We start from the raw sequence: 23,697 nt of genomic DNA, 5'->3' as shown, positions 1-23,697 counted from the left end.
TCTGAATGCACCAGTATTGGAATTTCATAGATTCCCATGCTTTGTATCATTCCCCCGTCGTCGGAATGGGAGCCTCGGTAATAGAAAAATACCATAGCAGTAGGTACAAAAGTGAAAGACAGGCCTAGGCCTCATCTCATTTTGTAGCCTAGCCGCCGGTTTTTGTAAAAGAGACCAAAAGAAATTGCAACAACCAATCAGAATTGCCTCACCCCATAGAACCCTCCTGAGAGAGCCTCAGATGTTCTACCACACGTTGTGCTAAGGGAGTCTCCACTGAGCTCTGCTCAGATTTCTCTTCAGTTTTGGAATTTTCTTCTTTTCCTACTCTACTTACTCTGATAAGGAAAAGAAGGCATTCTTTTGAGCTTGTGCTACCTGTTCAAAGAAGAGGCTGTACATTGAGGTCTGAGGTTCAGTGAAAACGGACCTTGGCTCGTAAGGTTATGGTTCCGTCACGATTTTGGTGATATCGAACCGTATTTAGTGAGTTCGGCTAATATGGAGTGAATTCGTCACGTTAACTAGCGAGTTCATTACGCATTTGGAGATTTTGTCTGCAGCTAATAAACTTGGTCTCTGACGCCACCCAGAAGTATTCTGTGTCTCTGTATACCAAGACAGGTGAATCCGAAGACTTTGGGCGTGCCCCTGGCGCCGCTGGGTTCTAAAAGCCCGGTTCTTCAACTGGCGCCCAATGTGGGGCGACTTCAGCGGTACCGGTCAAAGCCCGAAGATTGTGAGGAGCTTCGTGAGGAAATTCTGGAAGAGGGCCCCCACTTCATCGACCCCGGCATGTCGAATGTGGACTGAAGGTTTTTGCTGCGAGGCTTCCCCTTTCCAACGGCTACGAAGGACTGCTGCCCTGACTGTCGCCCTGTCTTGGACCCTTTTGTGACGATTTGTAGAGCAAGACGATAGACGGTCTTCTGGTGGCGTGACAGACATTTTGGTTAAGTATAAGTGGGTCGCTCCCACGACTTGGTTTTGTTTCTTGGGTTCTTTGATTTGGTTTTTGCAAATACCAAAGCAGAGGGGCTCGTACATTTGCGAGTATATCGTTTTTGATAACCCCTTGAAGTTTGAAGCTAGACTAGTGAGCTATAAGATGCCTGGTCTTAGCAAACTTAGGAAATGGTTTTGTTGTAGTTGTAACAGGGATTCCCGATTGGAGGACTCGTGTCCGATACCTCCGGTTGGAACTCCGACTTATGAGCTCTATTCAAAGCATGGTGTGGGTCCCATTAAGAATAATGAAGTATGGGTCCGCTATACGAAGAAAGATGGTGTCTTACGATGGCCACAACAAGGTAGTTTCGAATCAGATGTTTTAGATAATTTGGAAGTTGCGCTATTTAGGAAGAAAGCCCGGCCGGCGATGTTTGACTCTTTCCGCCTTTGGCATAAGGAAGCCAAACAGCGAGAAATTAAGCAAGCTAAAAGAGATAGGAAAGAAAATAATACTTCGATAATGCAAGCTGCTAGGCAGTTTAAAGAAGACGAAGAAGATCGTGCGATTGAGGTGTCAGATAGACAACATTGCATGGCCATTGATAAATGTTATCCGGCTTTGCCACCTCTTGTTCCAAATGTGACTAAGGACCCTGAAAAGGTTCCTTTGATGTCGCATTTGTTGAGATTATCACCCCCTTATGTGCAGAGTGCTAAGGCACCTCCGCAACCCCCAGTTGTTCAACCCCCCTGCTGTTCTTCAGCCACCCGTTCTTCCACAGTTGGTTCTCCCTCCTCAGGCGCAGCCCCCTACAGCTTTGCTTACAGCTCTGCCTCAAACTCCTTTGCCTTCCTCTCCTTTGCCTTCAACTTCCTTTTCTACTGACCCTATGTCTTTGTCGTCTCAGAACACTTTGTCTCCTGTCCTCATGTCGACTTTTTCTCCTTCTGCTCGACAACGAATGACTGAGACTGTCACTAGCCTTTTGACTCCTCTCTTTGGACCATTGAATATGACCCCCGGTTCTGTACGGAAACAAACGCGTAGTCAGCTCCCTAGTTCTGAGGAGCGGACAGTGTTAGATCTCCTTGCTCGTAGATGGGTTTTGAATGCCTCCAGGTATGATCACAAACGGTTATGGATGTCTTCCTACAGTGGGAGGCACCAAAACAAAGGTATGTTTTTGATGTTATGTGTACTTTCCTCCGTGAAGAATGGGCCGATACTAAATTGGGTTCCGATTCCATCGGAATTACTTAATGTTCAGTCGGATTTTGCTAAAGGGACAATAGTGGGTCCCGATGTTGAGGAAGCGGTAGAGACGCCTCTTGCATTTAGGTGTAGACTTCCTTCTCAGTAGATGTTTGAACCTGACCCTTCTGTTAGGAGAAAAGTGAAGCAGTATCCGATGAGAGAGGTTCCCCTGTATGGAGAGAGGCAGTTATGGCTGATGCCGCTCATGGTATTGTGGCTGCACCGGCTCATTTCCAGCGAGTGTGGCTACATGATCCTTGGAAGAGAGCCGAAGTTCTGGCTCTTAAGCAGACTTTGCCTGACCCCCGTAAAAATCCTGCAGGTTATTATAAGGAGTTGTCCCAGACAGTTGATGCTTGTGTGATGAATTTAGCTGACATAGATATGTTGTTGGGGAATGTAGTCCCTCAACCTTTGTGGGCGAAGATCCGTCACGAGGATCATGCAGTAGAGTTGGGAGATACTTGGGTTAATATGGTTGCTGCAGATGGTCGACAAGGTGGAGGAGCCAAACCTGTGCCTTTAGTTACAGAACTCCCTGGTAAGATTATTGCTTTAATGAAAACTTTGATGCCTCCTATGCGAGTGAATTGGGACAAGTTAGCAGCATGCAAACAGAAGAAAGACGAGAGTGTGTCTGATTTCTTCACTAGGTTTGAGGAAACATTTATCGATCATAGTGGTCAGAATATGAGTACAGAAGGTGGTCAAAGGTTGTTTGTGGATAAGTTTGTTTATAATTTGCTCCTCGAGCTTTCTAATAAGTTGAAGGACTCTGAGAGTTCATGGGCTGTTTCTTCTTCGGCCCAGATATTGGCTACTGCACAATATTATGAGAATAGAGATAAAGATGAGAAAGATAAAGCAGAGAAGAAGACTAAAGAATTAAAGATGAAGGTTTTTTTACAACAGGCGTATCCACCTCGCTTTAATCAGCGCCAGTTTCAGCAACCCCCACAGTTTCAGAGATTGTTGCAACAGCCCGAGTCTTTTCCTCAGCGAATCCCGATAGGCCCTAATCAGTGTGCTTATTGTACTGAAGAAGACCACTTTAAGCATAGTTGCCCGATTCTGCTACAACGTGTGACTGGTACGTCTGGTGTGAGAGGTCGTGGTGTCCAGCAAGTACCTAGGGGTAGGGGACGTGGTGTGTTCCCCCAGAATGGACGTTCCTTTCCCCCTCAGAATTCCATGAATTGTTTTGATCAACAGAATGTTTCGTCAGGTCAGTCTCCTCAATATTACACTGATGATTATTATGTTGAAAGAGAGAGGGCTGATTTTAACAATAGCTAGGATAGCCGTAGACAAAGAGAGGGAGTAGTGTTAGTTCCAGTAGACCAGAATGGACCTTATGTTGAAGTAATTACATCAGGTGTGTCAGAACCTTTTCTTTTGGATACTGGTGCGGCAAAGAGTTCTATCATGCACTCTAAACTCCCTGGCGCAACTTTGTCTGGCTTGATGAATGTTTCGGTAGGATTTTCTGGCGCCCCAGTTCGTAACCCGGTTTTTTGTCCTTTGTCTCTTTCTGTTGGGCCTTGTGAATTGGAAGCGCCTTTTATTCTAACGACAGGTTGTGGTGAGAATCAGTTGGGATTGGACTTGTTGAAAAGATTGCATGCAACATTGTATTGTTCTCCTTCGGGAGTACATCTTTCGTTGGGTAAGAAAGTGATTTCTCCGATGTATTTGTCCAAAGATCGGCTTCCATTGGAATTGCGTTCTCTCCCTGATACTCTCTGGGCTACGGGTCCAAATGATGTTGGCCTTTTGCAGATTCCACCCTACGTTGTTACCCTCAAGGCGAATGCTAAGTTACCTCTCATTCCTCAATACCGAATCTCTAGTGATGGTGAAAGAGCTCCTTTGGCGATTATCTATGATTTGGTTGAGAAAGATGTGATTGAGAAAGATGTGATTGAAGAAACGAGAGGTAATGTGTGTAACAGTCCTGTTCTGCCTGTTCTTAAACGTACTGACTCTTCTCAGCCACCTGTGTATCGGTTTGTGATCGACCTTCGAGAGGTCAATAAGTTTCCTGTTATCCCGGACATTACTGCTTTACTGACTATGATCCCTGCTTCAGCTGCTTGGTTTTCTGTTATTGATCTGAAGAATGCTTGCTTTAGTATTCCAATTGCTGAAGAGAGTAGGGATATTTTTGGCTTCTCTTTGGGAGGCCGAAGCTTCCGGTTTAAGCGTGCTCGTCAAGGTTATTGTGAAAGTCCATCCATATATAGTCAGGCTGTGAAAACTCAGTTTGATACTTTTGTTTTGCCTTCTGGTGCGACTCTTATCTAGTACGTGGATGATTTGTTGGTCGCTGCTGATGATGAAGAGATTTGTAAAGAAGTTACTCTTTCTTTGTTGCGACATTTGTCTGACATTCATCATAAAGTGTCACCTTCGAAGTTGCAATATTGCCGCCAAGAAGTGACCTACTTAGGTGATCTCTTGTCGAAGGAGGGAAGACGATTGACCTTAGAACGTATACAAGCGATTGCGCAAGTGACTGTACCATCCACACAGAGAGAAGTGCGTGCTTTCTTGGGTATCACCTCGTATTGTAGACAGTGGATTCCAAATTTTTCTTTGTTGGCAAAACCTCTGTTGGCACTTACTCTTAAGGATACACCGAATCCTCTTCCTTTGTCTGACGAATGTCAGAAAAGTTTTTCTGAATTGTGTGATGCGTTGTGTTCTGCTCCGGTGTTGGGTACCCCCGACTACAGTAAGCCTTTTACGCTTTATTTACACGAGAGAGAAGGTTGTGCGTTGTCAGTGTTGACACAACAGTTTGGAGACAAGCAACGCCCATGTGCGTATTTTTCAGCTACTTTAGATCCGGTAGCTAAGGCGTTGCCGAGTTGTTTGAGAGCTACAGCGGCAGCGGCTGTTTCGATTCGACAGTCTGCAGGTCAGGTATTGGATAATACATTGATTGTGATGGTCCCACATGCAGTGGATACCTTATTGAATAAAACGAAGACTAAACATCTTACTAGTGCACGTTTGTTGGGTTATGAGTTGACGCTTTTGGCTAGTCATGTGCACATAAAGCGGTGCAACACATTGAATCCAGCTACGTTGTTGCCGATTTCTGTAGAGACAGATGTTCAGGAACAGCATGATTGTTTTCTCAGGACAGAGGAGGAAACGAAGGGTAGAATTGATCTGAAAGATACTCCTCTTTTGAATTCTGATGGTACCTTTTTGGTAGATGGTTCATGCTTTAAGCTTCAGAATGGCGATACGACTGCAGCGTATGCGGTTACGACTTTGCACACGATTGTTGAAAGTGCGCGTATTCCACAGAATTCAGCTCAAGCAGCAGAGTTGATTGCACTGACGAGAGCGTGTGTGTTGTCGAAAGGATAGAGAGTGACTGTGTATACTGATAGCCAATATGCGTTTGGTGTTGCTCATAGTTTTGGACGTTTGTGGAGAGAGAGAGGATTTCTTCCTTCCCATGGTACGAAAATTCAGCATGGACAATTGGTGAATGAACTTCTTGAGTCACTTACTTTGCCAACACAAGTTGCGATTGTGAAATGCAGTGCACATAGGAAGGTTACGGATGATGTTCGTGGTAATGCGTTTGCGGATGAAGTAGCGAAAGAAACGGCGAAAGATGTGACGAGTCGAATGTATATTGCAGGCCCTGCTAGATGGGTTCCGGAAAGTGGAATGTGTGAAGACACAATAGAGAGTGTGAAATCGATTCAGGCGGAAGCTACTGAGAAAGAATTGAGAATGTGGAGAGAAAGTACGGGAATGTTGGATTCGACTGGCTGTTGGATTGAGTTGTCAGAACACCACCGATGGTTGTTGCCTGATGCGTATGTGCTTCCAGTGGTAACGATGGCACATGGATTGGCTCACATCAGTTCGAAAGGGATATGTAAGTTGTTGGCTCCAGTATGGCAGAATGCTGGAATTCCTAAATGTGCTGAGAATCTGGTGAAAAACTGCATGATTTGTTTGATGCATAATCCTGGCAAGTGTGCTCCCTCCGTTTTGTGGTCTTTGTGCTACTATGTGTGTGCGGAGACCTGTCTCGAGAGAAGTAGAAAGTAATAGGAAGATGCTCCAACAACACCTTGATGGTTTGATGAAGATTGATATAGACCTGGATTCAGATTAACGTGAGTTTAGGTTATTGCCTACATAATGGCAAAAGGAGGGTCTGAGGTTTTGTGAAAACGGGCCTTGTCTCGTAAGGTTATGGTTCCGTCACGATTTTGGTGATGTCGAACCGTATTTAGTGAGTTCGGCTAATATGGAGTGAATTCGTTACGTTAACTAGCGAGTTCATTACGTATTTGGAGATTTCGTGTCGAACATGGGTTCCATTTTGTTTGAGTCTCCATTTTGTATTGCCATCACGCAGGCCGACAAATGTGGTCGAATGAACGAAGCGACCTGGCCTTCCCGTATTGGTCTACATTAACAGGGTCTTTCTTGACTCCGAGGTGAATTGCAAGGATCTGATTCCTTCACCTGAAACTGACCCTGCCGAGCCAATTTCCCTGGTCTGATCGTTGTCTGAGTTTGCCAATCACTGTTCAGGACATCGTTAACTTTTAGTCTCCTTACACATGCCTTATCTTGCTCACTATCAGTCATTGTTTCCTTTTCTATGCTCTTTATTACATGCATTGTGCCTTTCAATTATGGGTTTGTCTGGCTTGTGGAGATTGGATTTGGGACATTCCCAATGATTAAATTTGGGTTGGGTTACTGTGGACTGAGCTTTTCGTCATGTGATACTTTGTTTGAGAATGTACCCTATTGGTCAGAATTTTGCGCAATGGGTGTATGTTGTAAAGTGAATATTGTGTATAAAAAGAGATGTCTTGCTCTACAAAATTGAGCAGTCTCCTAAGAATTACTCCATGCTGTACTTCTAGGATCACTGTTACTAGCTGCAGCTAATAAACTTGGTCTCTGACGCCACCCAGAAGTATTGCGTGTCTCGGTATACTTCAGGACAAGCATAAAGACTGTATATACTGCTTGTACCCAGATCACAAGGCCACAGATTGTAAGATCTGCAGAACTTTCTCTACAAAGACCTTCAGAGACAGGGAAGGCCGCTTGTTAACCTGGTTGCAGAAAATGAAGTCTCGTAAGGAGGTACTGTCATCCGACAGTGAGGATTCTTCCTAAGCTGCGTCCTCCAGAAGATCCAAGAAAAGGGGTAGGTCCACCCCTTCAACATCCTCTGAGCCCCCTGTTAAGGCCTTGCAAAAGACCTCTGATAGATCTGAAAGGCTCAGTCCTAAACAATCTCCTCACCGAGGTGTAAAGGAGAGGCTGGGACAGACTGCGGAGACACAGCCATCAAAGAAGGTACAGAAAACCCCTTCTATTGCTTCTCCACCATCTGAAAAGGAGAAGGTATTCAAGAAACCTTCTACTGTCCCTCAGGAAGGAAAATTGGATAAGAAAACTCGTCTGTCGACGACGAAAACATCTGGTATGGCGACGACAACATCCAAAATACACTTGGGTTCGGTTACGGCTCAGTAGCTTTGTCGACAGCGGCTGCAGTGATATCTTCGTCGACGTTTAAGGTACCTGTTCCCTTCTCGTCGGCGATGGTGCTGGCATCTTCGACGTCGACTATGATGACGACATCGAAGATAGCGTCGACGGTTGCAACGTCGACGAGAACGACGTCGACAATGTCAATGACAGCTGTGATAATTCTGACGACGAGCTCGTCGACGACACCGTCGACAAGGTCCATCTCTCCGTCGGCGGTCCCGTTGACGTTCCCGTCGATGACAAGTTCGTCGACATTTCCGTCGATGACGAGCTCGTCGTCGACGATTCAAAGGGTCCATATTTCTATAAGAGACAGCAGATCATTCCAGAGATGACATCCCCTCGCAGAGTGACAACCTTGCCTTCAACTTTGCTTTTTGAGGAGGAATCAGATGATGAAGATTGCCCATATGGGGATGCTTATAGCCCATCCCAACTTCAAGTGAAAATCAAGATTCGGACTCTGACGACTACTATATGGAAGAACGCCATTTTGTTCAGCAAGAGAGGCCTCAACAACAATCTCGTCAGGACATGGTGACAATGCCTTCCTCTCTCATAACAGACTTGCAGATGAAGCTACAGGACTACAGGAGAAGGTTTCTGTCCCAAGCTTCGGACCAGCAAACGCAGCCTCCTCCTTAATCCATTCCTGCTACTCCTCCAAGTACAGTGACACCTCATGTTTCTCGAGCTTCGGAGCCTAAACCAAGAGAAAGCCATCAGGAAATTATTGCTATTCAGGGTGATGATGACTCAACTGATGAAGATCATCAGGTAGATCAACCCCAAGACCCGGATAGAAATTGGGACGAGTATGTTATTCCAGATCCAGCCTCACCATTGCAGGATCCTGTTCACTCTCCTCCAGCAGACATTGGAGGTTTCAATAACCTTATGGAGAGGGCGTCCATGAGGTTTGGTCTTCCTATAACAACAATACAGTCAGATTGTTTCCTTTACAATTTCAAGGAGCCTTACAGAAAATCCATCCGTTCAATACCGATAGTCGAACATGTGTGGTCGGAAGGTACTAAGGTGATGCAGAATCCAGCTACACTCATTCCTGTTCTTCCCCGGCTGGAGAAAGAATATAAAGCACCAGAAAACACCCCTTGCCTGACTGGTCAACCGAAGCCAGACTCGGTTATTTCTCAGGCAGCGCAAAGAAAGCCCAAAAATTCATCCGCGCCCCTTACGACACTGCCTGACAAAGAGGGGAGACGCCTGGACAATGTGGGAAAAAGGTTCTCCTCAATGTCTAGTCTTCTAGTTCGAGCTGCTAATGCTCTTGCAATCCTGGGTAGATATGATCACCAAATGTGGTGCGATTTATCCCCGTTCGTTGACCAACTTCCGGATGGTGTAAAGGCAGAGGCCAAGAACATACTGGAGGAAGGAGAACGTTCATTTTCAGAAGTGATAGATTGTGCTATGGACATAGCAACCACCGCTTTTCGAGCTCTAGCGGGATCAGCCGTTTTAAGGCGTCAGGGCTGGCTTCGGGCAGCCTGGTTTCGCCAGGAAGTTCAAAATAAGATCTTGGACTTAACCTTATGACGGAGAAATACTTTTTGGGAAGCATATAGATGATGCCCTTCAAGACATCAAGAAGGACACGGTAAGGTCCTTGGGGACATTGCATTACCGCAAGGTTTCTTTCAGGGGTGCGAAAGGGAGAGGTTTTTTGTCGTACAGAGGTGGCAACCAACAACGCTACTCTTCTTACTTACAGTCCTCTCAGTCATACAAGCCCCAATACTTGCAGTGCCCAGGTCAATTGGTGTCTTACTCTCGCCAACCATCAAGAGGACGTCAGGGGAGAGATACTTCTAAAAGACAATAGCAGCTTCATGGCTCTGTCTACTGTTCCCCCCCTCCAGTAACATCAGTGGGGGGCAGGATATCAGAATACCTCCACAACTGGAAAATTATTACATCGGATCGGTGGGTCCTCAACATCACACAATTCGGCCACACACTGGAGTTTCAAAAATTTCCACCATCTAGAGCTCCTCGTGCCATGGAATCAAAACATATGAATCTTCTGCGTCTCGAAGTTTAACAGCTGCTCATCAAAGGAGCGATAGAATTGGTTCCTCAGACCCAACGAGGAAAAGGATTCTATTCCAGGTGTTTCCTGGTTCGCAAGACAGACGAAAAGTGGCACCCAATTCTAGACCTGAGGGAGCTTCACACCTATCTCATAAAACTCTCTTTTCGGATGGTTTCTCTCCAGGATATATTGCGTCTCCTAAATCCTGGCGATTATATGGCAACTCTGGATCTAGAGGACGCATATTTTCATGTTCCCACTCATCTAGCCCACAGGTGGTATCTTTGCTTCACAGTAACCAAGAGACACTTTTAGTTCAGAGCCCTACCTTTCGGACTAAGATCTGCACCGCGGATATTTACAAAGGTATTGGCACCAGTGGCAGCTTTTCTCAGAAGACAGTCTCTGCAGGTGTTTCCCTACCTGGACGACTGGCTAATAAAAGCTCCATCCTCTCAAGCAGCCTCAAAAGCTGACTCTTCAGTCATCTGGGTCTAGGTCTAAACAGAAGCAAGTCTGTCCTTCTTCCATCTATGTCGGCAAGATTTCTGGGTGCCATTCTGGATACAACTCATTGCAAAGCTTTCCTTTCAGAGGAGAGACAGAACAGACTGATTCTTTCCACCAAACGATTTCAAAGGAAACAAACTCTTTCAGTCCGTCAGTACAAATCCCTTCTAGGATCGATGTCATCTTGCAATGCATTGATTCTGCACTGCAGGCTTCACATGCGTCCCCTGCAGGAACAACTAGACTTGCAATGGCGGCAAGCAGAGAGGTCTTTCGAGGACAGGATAAAGATTACTCCTGTCATGAAGAAGCAATCAGGTGGTGGACTATAACGAGCAATATTGAGGAACGTCTCTCCTTCACGGTTCCTCCCTCTCCATTAGTCCTGACCACAAACGCTTCTCTAGAAAGCTAGGGGGCGGTATTACAGGACCTTCAAGTGAGCGATCACTGGTCTTCAGAGCTTCGCACCTCTCATATCAACCTACTGGAACTGTGAGCAATTCGTTTAGCTCTACAAGCATTCCTTCCAAAAATTCGGGATTCTACAGTACTGGTGCGTACAGACAACACAACGGCCATGCTTAATATGAACAAGCAGGGCAGAAAAAAATCCAAACTTCTTTCAGGGAAGCACAGGAGATCTGGGAATGGGTTATTCATCACCAGATATCTCTCTCAGCAGAACATCTTCCAGGTTCCCTCAATGTGGAGGCGGATTCATTAAGCCACCTAAGGTCAGTCTCCCACGAATGGGAATTGGATAAGAGAACTCTCAAAAAAATATTCTCTCGTTGGGGCACTCCTCTTACAGACCTGTTTGCGACTCCAGAGAACAAGAAAGCCAATTCTACGCAAGCAGGTATCACCATCGAGGGTCGTTGGGGAATGCCCTTTCGATAGCCTGGTTAGGCGCATTTCTTTACGCCTTTCCACCGATTCCTCTGATACCAAGGATACTGAGGAAACTCAAGACGGAACCCTGCACCATGATTTTAATAGCCCCAGCTTGGCCCCGCCAATTTTGGTTCACAGAGCTCCTCCTTCTGTCTCAGGATCAACAAATTCTCCTACTCCCCATTCCTACCCCGCTGACGATGTCCCAGGGCCAAGTAATGCACCCGGACCCGAGCTCTCTGCAATTGACAGCTTGGCTTCTGAGCACCGGGAATTCAGTGCTTTAGATAACCCTCAAAATTGCAAGGACATTTAGCTCAACCTCGGGCTCCTAGTGCAAACAGGACCTATCATGCAAAATTGAAGCGTTTTTGTGCATGGTGCCAAAAGTTAAATCTTCATCCTTTTACTTTGGCTCCTCATAAGATCTTACCGTACATATTGTCTTTCGCCAAATCAGGTCTTCAACATTCTTCCATTAAGGTGCATCTGGCAGCGATCTCTAGGTTCAGACGAACAACCTCTGGCCCTTCTCTTTGGTCCGTGAGAGTGATCAAGCAATTCCTGAAGGGTCTATTCAGGGCTTTCCCTCCGGTGAGGCCTCTTCCTCTAATTCGGCAACTCAACCTGGTCCTTGCCCATCTCATGAGGGCTTCTTTTGAACCAATACATAAAGCTGACATGAAGTTTTTGTCATGGAAGATTGCTTTTCTTCTGGCGATAACGTCAGCCAGGAGGGTTGGAGAACTTCAAGCTCTCACAAATGTTGAACCTTTCTTACAATTCAAAAAGGAATCTTTGATCTTACGGACAAATCCGAAATTTATCCCAAAAGTCCTTTTGGATTTTCACCTAAATGAGCCCATAGTACTAAAGTCTTTCTTTCCTCGACCTTCATCTCTGGCGGAGAGATCTCTCCACACTTCGGATGTCCAAAGACGCCTGAAGTTCTAACTTCTACGTTCAAAAGAATTCTGAAAGACTTTGCAACTTTTTGTCGCTTTTAGTGCTCCAAGAAAAGGTTTGCCCCTGCCAAAGCAGGGGATATCACGTTGGATTGCCAGCACAATAAATTTCTGTCATCAAGAAGCAGGGAAGCCGCTGAAGGGACGGATCAAAGGTCATTCTACGAGATCAGTGTCATCATCTACGGCTCTGTTCTCTGGTGTACTATCAAGGACATTTGTAGGGCAGCTACATGGAGCAGTGCCCATTCATTCACGAAACACTACTGTTTGGATTCTTCCACAAGGAGTGACACAGCAGTCTGACAAGCAGTCCTGACGAATCTATTCCAGTGAGCTTTCCCTTCTATCCCTCCTTCCTTTATTGCACATTTTGTATCTGATAATATTGCCTATCTATTGTTACAAAGTGTTTTGACTATCCATGGTAATATTTATACTGTGATGTGCTGATATGCATGTAACAAAATGTGTATTTGTTGCTTACTGCTAGCTACTCTGATACAAAGCATGGGAATCTATGAAAGTCCAATACTGGGGCAAGAAAACAAGTTACTTACCTGTAACTTTGGTTCCCCAGTATTGGTACTTTCATAGATTCCCATGCGCCCACCCGCCTCCCCTGGGAAAGCTCAGCCTTCAGCAGATGTAATTACTTTTACACAACGGCTACGAAAATCTGAGGCTCTGAGGCTCTCTCAGGAGGGTTCTATGGGGTGAGGCTATTCTGATTGGTTGTTGCAATTTCTTTTGGTCTCTTTTACAAAAAGAGGCGGATAGGCTCCAAAATGACAGGAGGCCTAGGCCTGTCTTTCACTTTTGTACCTACTGCTATGGTATTTTTCTATTACCGAGGCTCCCATTCTGACGACGGGGGAATGATACAAAGCATGGGAATCTATGAAAGTACCAATACTGGGGAACCAAAGTTACAGGTAAGTAACTTGTTTTCATCTAGGGATCAAGAACCTCAGTCGTAGCACGCCGCAGAACGTAGAGGACTGGGATGGCCCCAATGATGAAGCATGTCACCGTGGGGAAACCCTGGTGAGTGAGGGGACTCAAGAAAGAAAACCTTTTCTTTCTGACACTTAACTATTCCAACTCCAGCCAGTGTTGTGAATGCCAGTCATCCAAGGGCTAGGTTCTTGATCCCTAGATTCAGGGATTTGCAGGTCTTCATAACTTTTGGAGGGTGAGCCTGGCTATCTTTTCCCTCTTTCTCCCCCTTCCTTTTGAGTATGTGGGAGGATTTGTCATTAGTACTTTCTCACCCGTTTCTCATGTGCTGGGACTGGAGATCCTATTATTGGCTTTTCACATTTTTTCACATGGCCTGGAGATACCCATAGTAGTTCTTTGCCTACGTCGCAGGGTGTGGAATTAAAAACGTCATTAGGAGTTTCTTAACTGTTTCTAGTGGAATCGGATAGGAGATACCATTAGTGTTTTCTCTCTTGCTTCTCATCATCTGGAAGTAACAGTTCCTCACTTGTTGCGCACCTGTTTACTCATTGTGTTGTACTGGAGATACCATTAATGTTTTCCTTCTTGCTTCTCATCTTTTGGAGATACCAGTAACAGTTTTTCACCTGTTTCATATTTGTTTTTCATTGTCTGGTACTGAAGATACCATTAATGATTTTGCTCTTGCTTCTCATCGTCTGGAGATACCAGTGTCAGTTTATCACCTGTTTCTCATTGTGCTGTACTGGAGAAACCATTAATGTTTTCCTTCTTGCTTCTCATCCTTTGGAGATACCAGTAACAGTTTCCCACCTGTTTCTTATTTGTTTTTCATTGTCTGGTACTGAAGATACCATTAATGATTTCGCTCTTGATTCTCATCGTCTGGAGATACCAGTGTCAGTTTCTCACCTGTTTCTCATTGTTTGGTACTAGCGATGCCATTAATGTTTTCGCTCTTGCTTCTCGTGGTCTAAAACTGGAGACAACCTTATAGTGTTCCTCCTGCTCCTTCTGGTCTCGGACTGGAGGTACCATTATTGTTTTCCCTCTTGCTTCCTATGGTCTGGAGATACTATTATTCGTTTCTCTCCTGTTTTTCTTGGTCTGGGACTGGAGATAGAGGCTTCTTGCCTGATTTGTATGGTCTATCGTTGGAATTACCCTTGGTAGTTCTTCTGGTGTTTATCATGGTGTGGACAGCAGATACACTTGTTTCTTATCTCGTTTTCACTGTCTTGAACTGACGGTATCTTTAACTGGTGTTCACTCATTTCTCATACTCTTCTGACATATAATGTGTTTGTAATTGATTCCCCTTTTCTGAAGTTTTACTGGCATTAAATACCTTAGTCGTGTAACACAGGAAATACATTTACTGGCTTCTCGCCTGATTCTCATGGTCTTACGCAAGAGTTAACCTAAATAATTTATCTTCTGTTTTTTTTATAGTTGGAGAAATGAAATAGTAGCTTTTTACCTCTTTGTCATGTTCTGGGAAGCCGTAGATCTTAAATGGTTTCTCTCCTCTTTCTGATAGTCTCGACAAGTGATGCCTATAGGAGTCTCTTGATTGTTTGGCCTGGTAAAAGACAGGAAAAAGCCTTAAACCTTGGGTTTTCATGGCCAGGAAATAAGCCAATAGCTTTTCATCAGTTTGCCTAGTTCTGGGAGAGGGAGATTGAAAGTAGAATCTCATCCGTTTCTGATTATCAGGTGCCTGAATATCAGACTGATATCTAATCATCTCTTACTAATGACTTGAAAGTAGGAATCATCTTTGAATTTTTTCACTTGCTTCACATGCCAATTATTTCCCTCAATCTCAAAGTAGAAGATAATTTTAGGACTGGCACCCTTATCGATCGCCCTGATTATCACTCAAGACAGAAGATCAGCAGTTCAAGAGGCTGCCCTTTCATGTCTTATTCTTTTGACCATGGGTGACAATTACCCTGTGGAGTAGGTCTTCATCGATAGTGCTGGGTGCCAACAAGGACTCAGTCTCAACTGGCATTTCACGGATGAGAAATGTATCATTACGAAGAATCATCAAAAGGCACATGAGCGGGGACGGGGGGTTGAATTCAAGACCTGCTTCCTAAATAGAATATCTGTGATCTTAACGTTTCGTGACTGACCAATGACTCATTCATAAATCACTAACCGTCAAGCAGCTGTACGAGTTTTTAATTATTTATTAGTCTGTATCAATGCTCTCCTAGGAGCCCTGATTCAATGAATGTGCTTTTGTAGTAGCCAAATCTATTAATTATGTATTCAAACAAAAATATGAACTACAATATTTGGATAATTTGCATTTGGACTCCTTTGCAAATTCCTATTCTCCTCTTCCTTTCCTGAGTCTGCAATACTATAAAGCAATGACATTATCACAAGGTGACCTCACCCTCAAACCTGTTGTCCCAGGAGCATGACATGAGCAGCTTGGAACCCAGAAAAAATATAACAGGCATCAGAGGCCTTTGGGATGTTTTTGAGACTATCAGACTTTAAATCCCAGATGTCTTTGCCATAAGATCTAGAAGTGAATTTTATTTGGTTGAGCACCATTCCCGTTCATATTTCTTTAAAAAATATATATTTTAGGGCGACAGTTCAAATCAAAGTCAAACCATTTTCCATTTTAACAATCAGCATCGTTTTGATTCACATTTGAAAACAATCATTTTCTAGTCACAAAAAGCAACTTGTATGCATTTGGTTTAATTATGTCCAGAAATGTTATGATTTATTGCATACTCAAGGATGAGAAAATCTCGGGTCATCCATAAAGTAGACCCTGCCATCAAGTTGGATTCACTAGTAGTCACAAATATGTGGAACTTTTTAACTTGCCAATTCAATATTCAATCTGGCCATGGTTGCCAAACAAAGTAAGTAGGTGACACTTCTTCAAAGAACATTCCACCCACCATAGACAACAGGACATTTGAGGGATCTCTTTGGAAATAAAATAAGGGAGGGCATGAGCTGTTTATGGCATAGCATAGAGGTAATTGGAGTTGATGTCATGACAATCTATACATCTTGGCTACGTAATAGTTACAATGTAACTAAAATGTCCCATGCTCCATTCCTGGTGTGGCTACCAATTTTACAATGCATGCACCCAATAACACAGACACCATGTTCTGTGAGTCTGTCTGCAGAAACCAACTCGACTGGCCTAAGAGGTCAAGGTTTTTAGCCAGGAATCGTGGGTTTCTGTAAAAAAGCATTTGGAATTTAATTTGGAGTTACTTCGACTTCGGCCTCACCCCTCCCCATTGCCTCCAAATGTGCAGTTCCATATCATAAGGCCATCATTACACAGCTCAGATAGTTTCAGTGAACTGGTCTAGTTTGCATCACAGTTTTCACAGTGTCTGGGAGTTTTTGATTCTAAGCACAGGCAAGCGCCTGCCTCCTCCCTGCTCCTCACAGGGACAGCTTATGTGTAGCATAACCGATTCACAAGTCGGGCTGAGTAGATGTTTAGGTAGTTCCATCTTTTACATCATGAATTTTCACTAATTAATGTAGTCACTCTTTCACCAATTATTTCTGGTGGGAGGACACCATATGCTTTGGAGATTGATACATTGGCTGCTTTGTTGGTTAGCCGCTCGGATTACTGCCAGAGGAGCTATAAGGCTATAAAGGTTTGCCTCCTAACCACCTTACAAGATGCGACCACATACTCTAAACACCCGGGCCATTCTTTGGCACATGCCATGCAAACAGGACCCCCACCAGAAGTGTGGATTTATTAGACCTTCATAGTTTTCCCTTCCCTGGTTCCCATCACTCACCTTTTCCAGAAAGGGACACGTTGCCCTTCTGAGGGCCACATGTACAAAGGAAACAGTTATGTTGCCTTTGTCAGAATACACAATTCTCTGTTGCTTTCTTCCCTGACATTTACGTCATTAAGACTCATTGACAGGTTTATTTTGTTTAACTGACCACCTCATCACTTGTTCTAAAACGTAACTTTGATGTTTCTCCTGGAACTTTCCATTACATTTGCATAGCCTTTGGTTTCTTATAGTATTTCCCTTAAAGGCGACCCACCCTGTCTCCTTGGTGGCTCTTCCTCATAAGGCCACTAAGATTTCTGACCTTGAAGGTTTCTCCTATGAAGGTAACCAAATCTCTCCTCAGTTCATGGGTGATACTACCCACCTGAATCTATTTGGTGGCTTCCTATACAAACCTCATCCAGGCCTGACAATGGCTTCTAGTAAGAGACAAAAATATCACCCTTCATCCTGATAGAAACCCATGATAGCCTTCTTCCTCCTCTGAGGGGATGACACATAAAGACAGCCACCACTGGTCATTCACGATCTCTCATACAAAGACCAGCATCCCTTGTCAACAAGAGTACGTCTTAGGAAGACATCTTTTTCTTTGGGGGAGGGAGGAAAACGTCCTCCCCCATGAAAGGACCATAACTAAATTTGTTAACAAAATAGATTAGGGGGCGACACTGAAATTGAGGAAAAAGTTGAACTAAAAGATGGAGAACACTTCCTCGAACCCTCCAGCATAGGGGGCATCATGGAGCCTCACGGTCTGCACTCTGGGCGCCATGCACGTCGCGCTGCTGCTGGCTTGGCGCCCCGCGGCACTGGCCTTCCCACAGAAGGAGCCGCAGGGTTCCGCCACCGACCAGCTGCATCATGGTTCATATGCCGTCAGACATATACTGTTTCCCGGGCTCCCACCCCACCCCCCCAAAAAAGGGGGTTGCCCAGAGCTAATATACTGGCAGCTGCCGTACTCCAGCCATAAAATAAAAAAATACATATATTTCTATGTATAACTTCACTCCAGAATCTTGAACCCAGTGAGTTAACTATACAGGGCTTTACAAAAAAAAGCTAACAATTTCAGCCACACAATGGCTAAAAGCAAGTTGTTTGTTTCTGTTTTGTTCTTCTTCAGAATGTTGTCCATGCCCAGGTCTCCACGATCCTTCTCTGCTCCCAGGCTCATCCACTGTCTGAGGAGGTGTGTGGCGCCGTGGAGGGCGATTTCCGCCTCCGCGTCGGAGTCCATGACCTCTCTGAACTATTGGACACAGGGTAGAACCTCTGTGCTTGGTTCCGGGCAAACTCCCTCTGCTGCTGGCTTATGGCGTGCGTGATCAGCCCCGGTAGTGCCTGGAGACTCATGCTCAAAGAGTCTATCTTGGTCTCCAGTGTGCCGATGCGTTTCTCCAGGTCCTCGTTCCTCTCTTGCAGCTCGGAGACCATGTCGTACATCACGTTCTGGGTCTGGAAGAACACAAGAGATAGATTTTGAATATACATACTGCCTCTCCCCCCTCCTTCTACCCAGCTTAGTGTCTGCAAGGTCAATCCTTTTGCACACATGGTATGACCTATGATCTTTGTTTCTGAAGTTACTCTCAAGTGCTATCGCTGCCTGAGTTGTATCAAACACAACCTTTTAAAGGCTCGTGTAGCAACTCTCTGCAAGTTCCAGGTCTGGGTCTGCTTGGAAATGTTTCTTTCTAGGGCCAAGTCCATCTTAAGTGATCGGCACTATGTAAGTTAGTTTAATTTACATTGCCCTAATATCTGGTCAAATTTACAGATTTTTCACTGTCTTCTTCCTCTCCAAAGAGGACCAACTCCTTTCCTGGAACAGACACTTCCATGAATTCAGCAAAATTCCTGTTTTCACCTATTCCTTCTCTACGAGGTGATCCAGCATCTATTGTTTATCAGTCCTCATCTGCTTTCTGCTTGTTTGCTTTTTATCTTCCTTAGAAAGAAAACGGTTTCCCTAGGAATTGTTTGAAGCATACAAAACTACTATATTTCCATGAATTATATCAACATTTATCCCACGACAACCTAACAACTTCCTTGTGGCATGTGCACTCACACACACAGACACACACACACACATATATATATATATATATATATATATATATATATATATATATATATATATATACACACACACATATATATATACATACACACACACACACACATATATATATATATATTCTTCAGTAAATGAAATAACAGAGAGCTAGGTCTAAGGAAAACGAAGTTTTTATCTATAGAGTGATGCCATTCTTCACAGATATAAAATATTTGACCTTTCTTTTTTAAAGATACTCAGCTTGTTTTGTCTAGTTTTTAGGTCTTGCCTGACCCAGCGCATGCGCTGGTCTGGCAAGACTTTTAGTTAGGGCTTCAAAAAATGCTACCATGGCCGGCCTACAGCTAGAGTGCATGTGCGCGGGCACGCGTTTAGGAGCAGAGGCGCCATATGGCTTTCCTCGTCATGCTCATTAAGCACATCGCTTGCCGTGCTTGATCGCGATCACTTTCACTTTTGCGGCGGACAATGCCTTTTTCAATTTCCATCACTACTTAAACTTATTCCACAGTGTCACTAAATCTATAGATGTGGAAGTAATTCGCACTGACTGCCATTGTGTTAAAAAGCCTCTGATGCACTCTATAATACAGCATTTACCTTGTTCACTCTTTTCAGCAGCTGACACTTTCTCAAAGTCGAAATAGGTTTCATCCTCCGCTCGGCTACTGTGGACATCGCACACTGAGACCTGAACCACTCTCCGGGATCGGCAAAGACAAGCCAGACGCCTCCAGAAAGTACCATTCGTACGAGTTGCCATGTTGTTCTCTGTTGCCCTTTACACTTGAGCCTGTGACAGAGGAGTGTTGGCGGCCATTTGGAACGGGCTCATATCTGGACCGAGCACAGTTACGGGTACAGGAAAAGCTGCACGCGCTGCTAACTGTTCGACATAACTGACTCTCCAGTCAGTACACGCAACCACCATTAACGAACCAGTGCTCTTCTTGAAAAAGTATTTATTAGTAATTTTTGAACGAGTAATTATTTATTTATTTATCAGACTAATATCTGAAAGAAACACGTTAGACTGGATCCAGAAAGTTTTCGTCAGCAGTACCCCTGCGCGTCACTAGGCGTCGTCTGCGGGTCCGTGCCCGTCGTCAGCGTCGTGATCGCCGGGATGACGTCGGAGTACTTAGACGCTGCACTCACGCGCTGACGTCAATTCTTTTTTCCAGGCCAGCAAGCGCAGATTCGGGAAGAGGAGTACTCTTAGTTATTTTTTTACTAACTTTTTTGATCACTTCTCGAGTCGACCTTCGACTCACTGTGCCGATAGGGATGCCTGGGTTTAAACCTTGCGAGGACTGTCACCGCTTGATGTCGGTGACCGACCCCTACCGTTGGTGCCTTTACTGTCTCTGGGTCGACCATGATGACAAGTCGTGCCCCGACTGCCGGGCCTTGACCTCGAAGGCTAGACGGTAGCGGTCCCGTAAGCGGCTCGAGCTCCAGCAGTCAGCTCCGTACCGCTTGAGGTCCCGGTCGAGGAGGAAGTCGAGGGACTGGTCTCGGAGCCGCAGTCTTCGTCTCTCGACAAGTCACCACCACTCGTCGGGCTCCAAGTCCTCAGGTAAGTCAAGGCACTCAAAAAAGAAGTCGAAGAGCCGTCATCGCTCTTCCATCTCCCCCGACGCTCGCACAACGCGGCTGGGCATTCGGGCGACACTACCCACGCGGTTCCGTCGGAGCCACAAGCGCAGCGTCCAGCTTTACAGCCACCAGTCCCTGGGCTGCATGCGACGCTGTAGGAGATACGTGGCCATGAGGACTCACTTCCCTCCGTCGGATCCTGTTGAGGCTCCTTCTGACCCTGCGGGTCTGTCTGGGAGCCCTAGCGGGCCGGCGGCTCCAGCGCCGTCGGGTGCTCGGCCATGGTGCCGTCGTCAACTCCTGTCCCAACGCCGCAGGGCCCCGCAGGATCCAGGTCGTCGCCAGTTGACCTTACAACTCCTCTGCTGGCGCTGACCCCGAGGGTGTCGCCCACAACCCCATCCCTGGACGACATCGTTTCCAGCTCCGGTCCGGGTCCGGCGTCCGACCGGCGCCGTCTCCGGCGCCGATGGGTGAGCAATTCACCCACGACCCGGCTCCATCATTTTTCCCTGACATTCAGGAGATGGATGACGAGAGTGACTGGGAGGGGTCTGAGGACCCTCTGGCACTGCAGTGCCCGTTGAGCCAGGACTGGGCAGACGAGCTAGGAGAGGCCAGTGGTCTGGACACTTCGCCCGACACTGGATTTGTCTCTCCTCCCTCCATGGCTACGGAGGATGGGGCTGCTTACAGCGTGGTGTTTAACAGGACCACCAAGGCCTTGGCTCTTGAGCTCCCTGTCATGGCCGTGAGGACTAACTTCCTCACTGAGGTGCTCAAACCGCAGGCAAGCTCCTCGGAGCCTCTACTGCCTTTCAACAAAGCCCTCACCGACGTTCTGTTGGGCACCTGGTCCAAGCCCTCCACAGACGTCCCGTGTGGATGGGAACGTGGCCCGACGCCACCGCCCGGCTCCGGGCAACCCTAGCTTCCTGTCTGTTCACCACACCCCGAGAGCCTGGTGATCCAGGCCTCTACATCCCAGACCGCATTCCTGACCGCTCCTCCGGATCGAGAATCCAAAAGGTACGATCAGTTTGGGAAGATACTGTTCTCCTCCTTGAGTTTGGGGCTGCGGTCTGTCAACACTGCCTTACTTTTGGGCGGTTACACCCACTCCCTGTGGGATACGGTTGCGGAGGTGCTGCCACAGTGCGCGGAGGAGGCCCGGGCAAAGCTCGCCAAGTCCTGGCAGAAGGGCGGGATGCAGCACGCTACTCAATACGGTGTGGAATCGACACAACGGACTCGCTGGGTAGGGCGATTGCAATGACTGTTGCGGTTCGCCGCCACGCCTGGCTGAGGTCCGCCAACTTTTCGGTGGATGTCCAGGCCACCCTCATGGACATGCCCTTTGATTGCCGTCGCCTCTTTGGCGACAAGGCGGATAGTGCGCTGGAGCGTTTAAAGGACTCCAGGTCTACAGCCAAGTCCTTGGGCCTCGGCCAACGCCAGCAAAATTCTGCTTTTCGCTCTTTTTGTGGCCAAGGAAGGGGCGCCTCCACACGTCCAGCCAGCCACAGACCCAGGCTCAACGTGGTCGCGGGCGTGGTTATCGCCGTGGCGGTACCGGGGGACACCAGCAGGGCCAGTCCACACCCGCCCCTGCAACATCTGCCTCTAAGCCTTCCTAGTCCGGCATTTCAAGACCATTCGTTGCCAGTGGGGGGCAGGGTCCGCCATCACCTCCCCCACTGGTGTACCATCACGTCAGACAGGTGGGCGCTGCAAATCGTCCGAAGGGGCTACTCCCTCCCCTTCGAGGCGACCCCTCCAGCCATGCCACCACTGTACCACCGCATGACGGGGGATCACTTGCAACTTCTCCAGGAGGAAGTTACGCCCCTCTTGGCCAAGGGGGCCATTGAGCGCGATCCTGGGACAGAAGTAGTACGTGGTTGCTATTCCCACTACTTTCTGGTACCCATGAAGGGCAAAGGAGGCGTCCTACGCCCTATCTTGGACCTACGGAGCGTCAACGTCTTCCTCCGGAAGGATAACTTCAAGTTGTTGACTTAGGTTCAGGTCCTAGCTGCCCTGGACCCAGAAGACTGGATGGTAGCGTTGGACTGGCAGGATGCGTAATTCCACATCCCCGTCCTGCCGGCCCACCGGCGTTACCTGCAGTTCACAGTAGGCCACGAGCACTTTCAGTTTACCGTGCTCCCTTTCAGCCTTACCAGAGCCCCACGGGTGTTCACGAAAGTGATGGCGGTGGTCGCAGCTCATCTGCGCAGATTAGGGGTTTCAGTCTTCCCCCTATTTCGACGATTGGTTGTTGAAGGCGGGCTCGCCCCAGACAGTCATCTCCCACCTCCAGACTACGGCTGACCTCCTGCACTCGCTGGGGGTTTCCATCAACGTGCCGAAGTCACACCTGTGCCCCTCTCAGAAGCTCCTTGTCATCAGAGCGGTTATGGACTTCGTGCTGTTTCGGGTTTATCCCCCCCAACAGCGGGTTCAGGATATTTAGGCTCTGATTCAGATCTTTCAGCCTTTATCCCGAGTCTCGGTCAGGTTAACGCTGCGGCTCCTGGGGCTGATGGCCTCCTGCATCCTTCTGGTGTATCACGCCAGGTGGCGGATGTGGGCTCTCCAGTGGGACCTGAAGTTTCAGTGGGCACAGCATCAGGGCAACCTGTCCGACCACGTCCTGATCTCCGAGGGCACTGCGTCACCCTGGTAGTTCAACACCTGGCAGGTTCCCTGAATGCCAGGGCGGACGAACTCAGCCGCAGGTGCATGATGGATCACGAATGGCGTTTGAACTCAGACGTGGCGCAAGGTCTCTTTCAGCAGTGGGGAGAGCCTTGGTTAGATCTATTCGCCACCGTAGAGAATGCGCAATGTCATCAGTTCTGCTCGTTGGAGTTTCCAAGGCGGCACTCGCTCGGAGACGCTTTTCATTGCGGGTGGAGCTGTGGTCAGTTGTACGCCTTTCCGCCTATACCACTTCTGCCCAGAGTGCTGAAGAAGATCAGGCGAGACCGGGCCCAAGTCATCCTTGTGGCTCCAGGCTGGGCACGAAGATA

At 46.7% G+C, this 23,697-nt stretch overlaps 1 protein-coding gene across 1 annotated transcript in view; it reads right to left on the bottom strand.

Moving 5' to 3' along the window:
• Window positions 1-14,608: 14,608 nt before the first annotated feature.
• LOC147673102 (small conductance calcium-activated potassium channel protein 2-like) overlaps window positions 14,609-23,697 on the bottom strand; it is a 385,836-nt gene continuing 376,747 nt past the window's right edge. Inside the window, exon 9 of the mRNA XM_086946805.1 lies at window positions 14,609-18,438. Within this exon, the coding sequence (XP_086802931.1) occupies window positions 18,154-18,438 (285 nt within the window). The 3' untranslated portion in view covers window positions 14,609-18,153. The remainder of the gene's footprint in view (window positions 18,439-23,697) is intronic.

This window comes from Lissotriton vulgaris, chromosome 12 (assembly GCF_964263255.1).
Source record: "Lissotriton vulgaris chromosome 12, aLisVul1.2, whole genome shotgun sequence".
NCBI classification, from domain to species: domain Eukaryota; kingdom Metazoa; phylum Chordata; class Amphibia; order Caudata; family Salamandridae; genus Lissotriton; species Lissotriton vulgaris.
The sequence above is the reverse complement of the archived record's forward strand: the minus strand, read 5'-3'. Positions and strand labels throughout refer to the sequence as shown.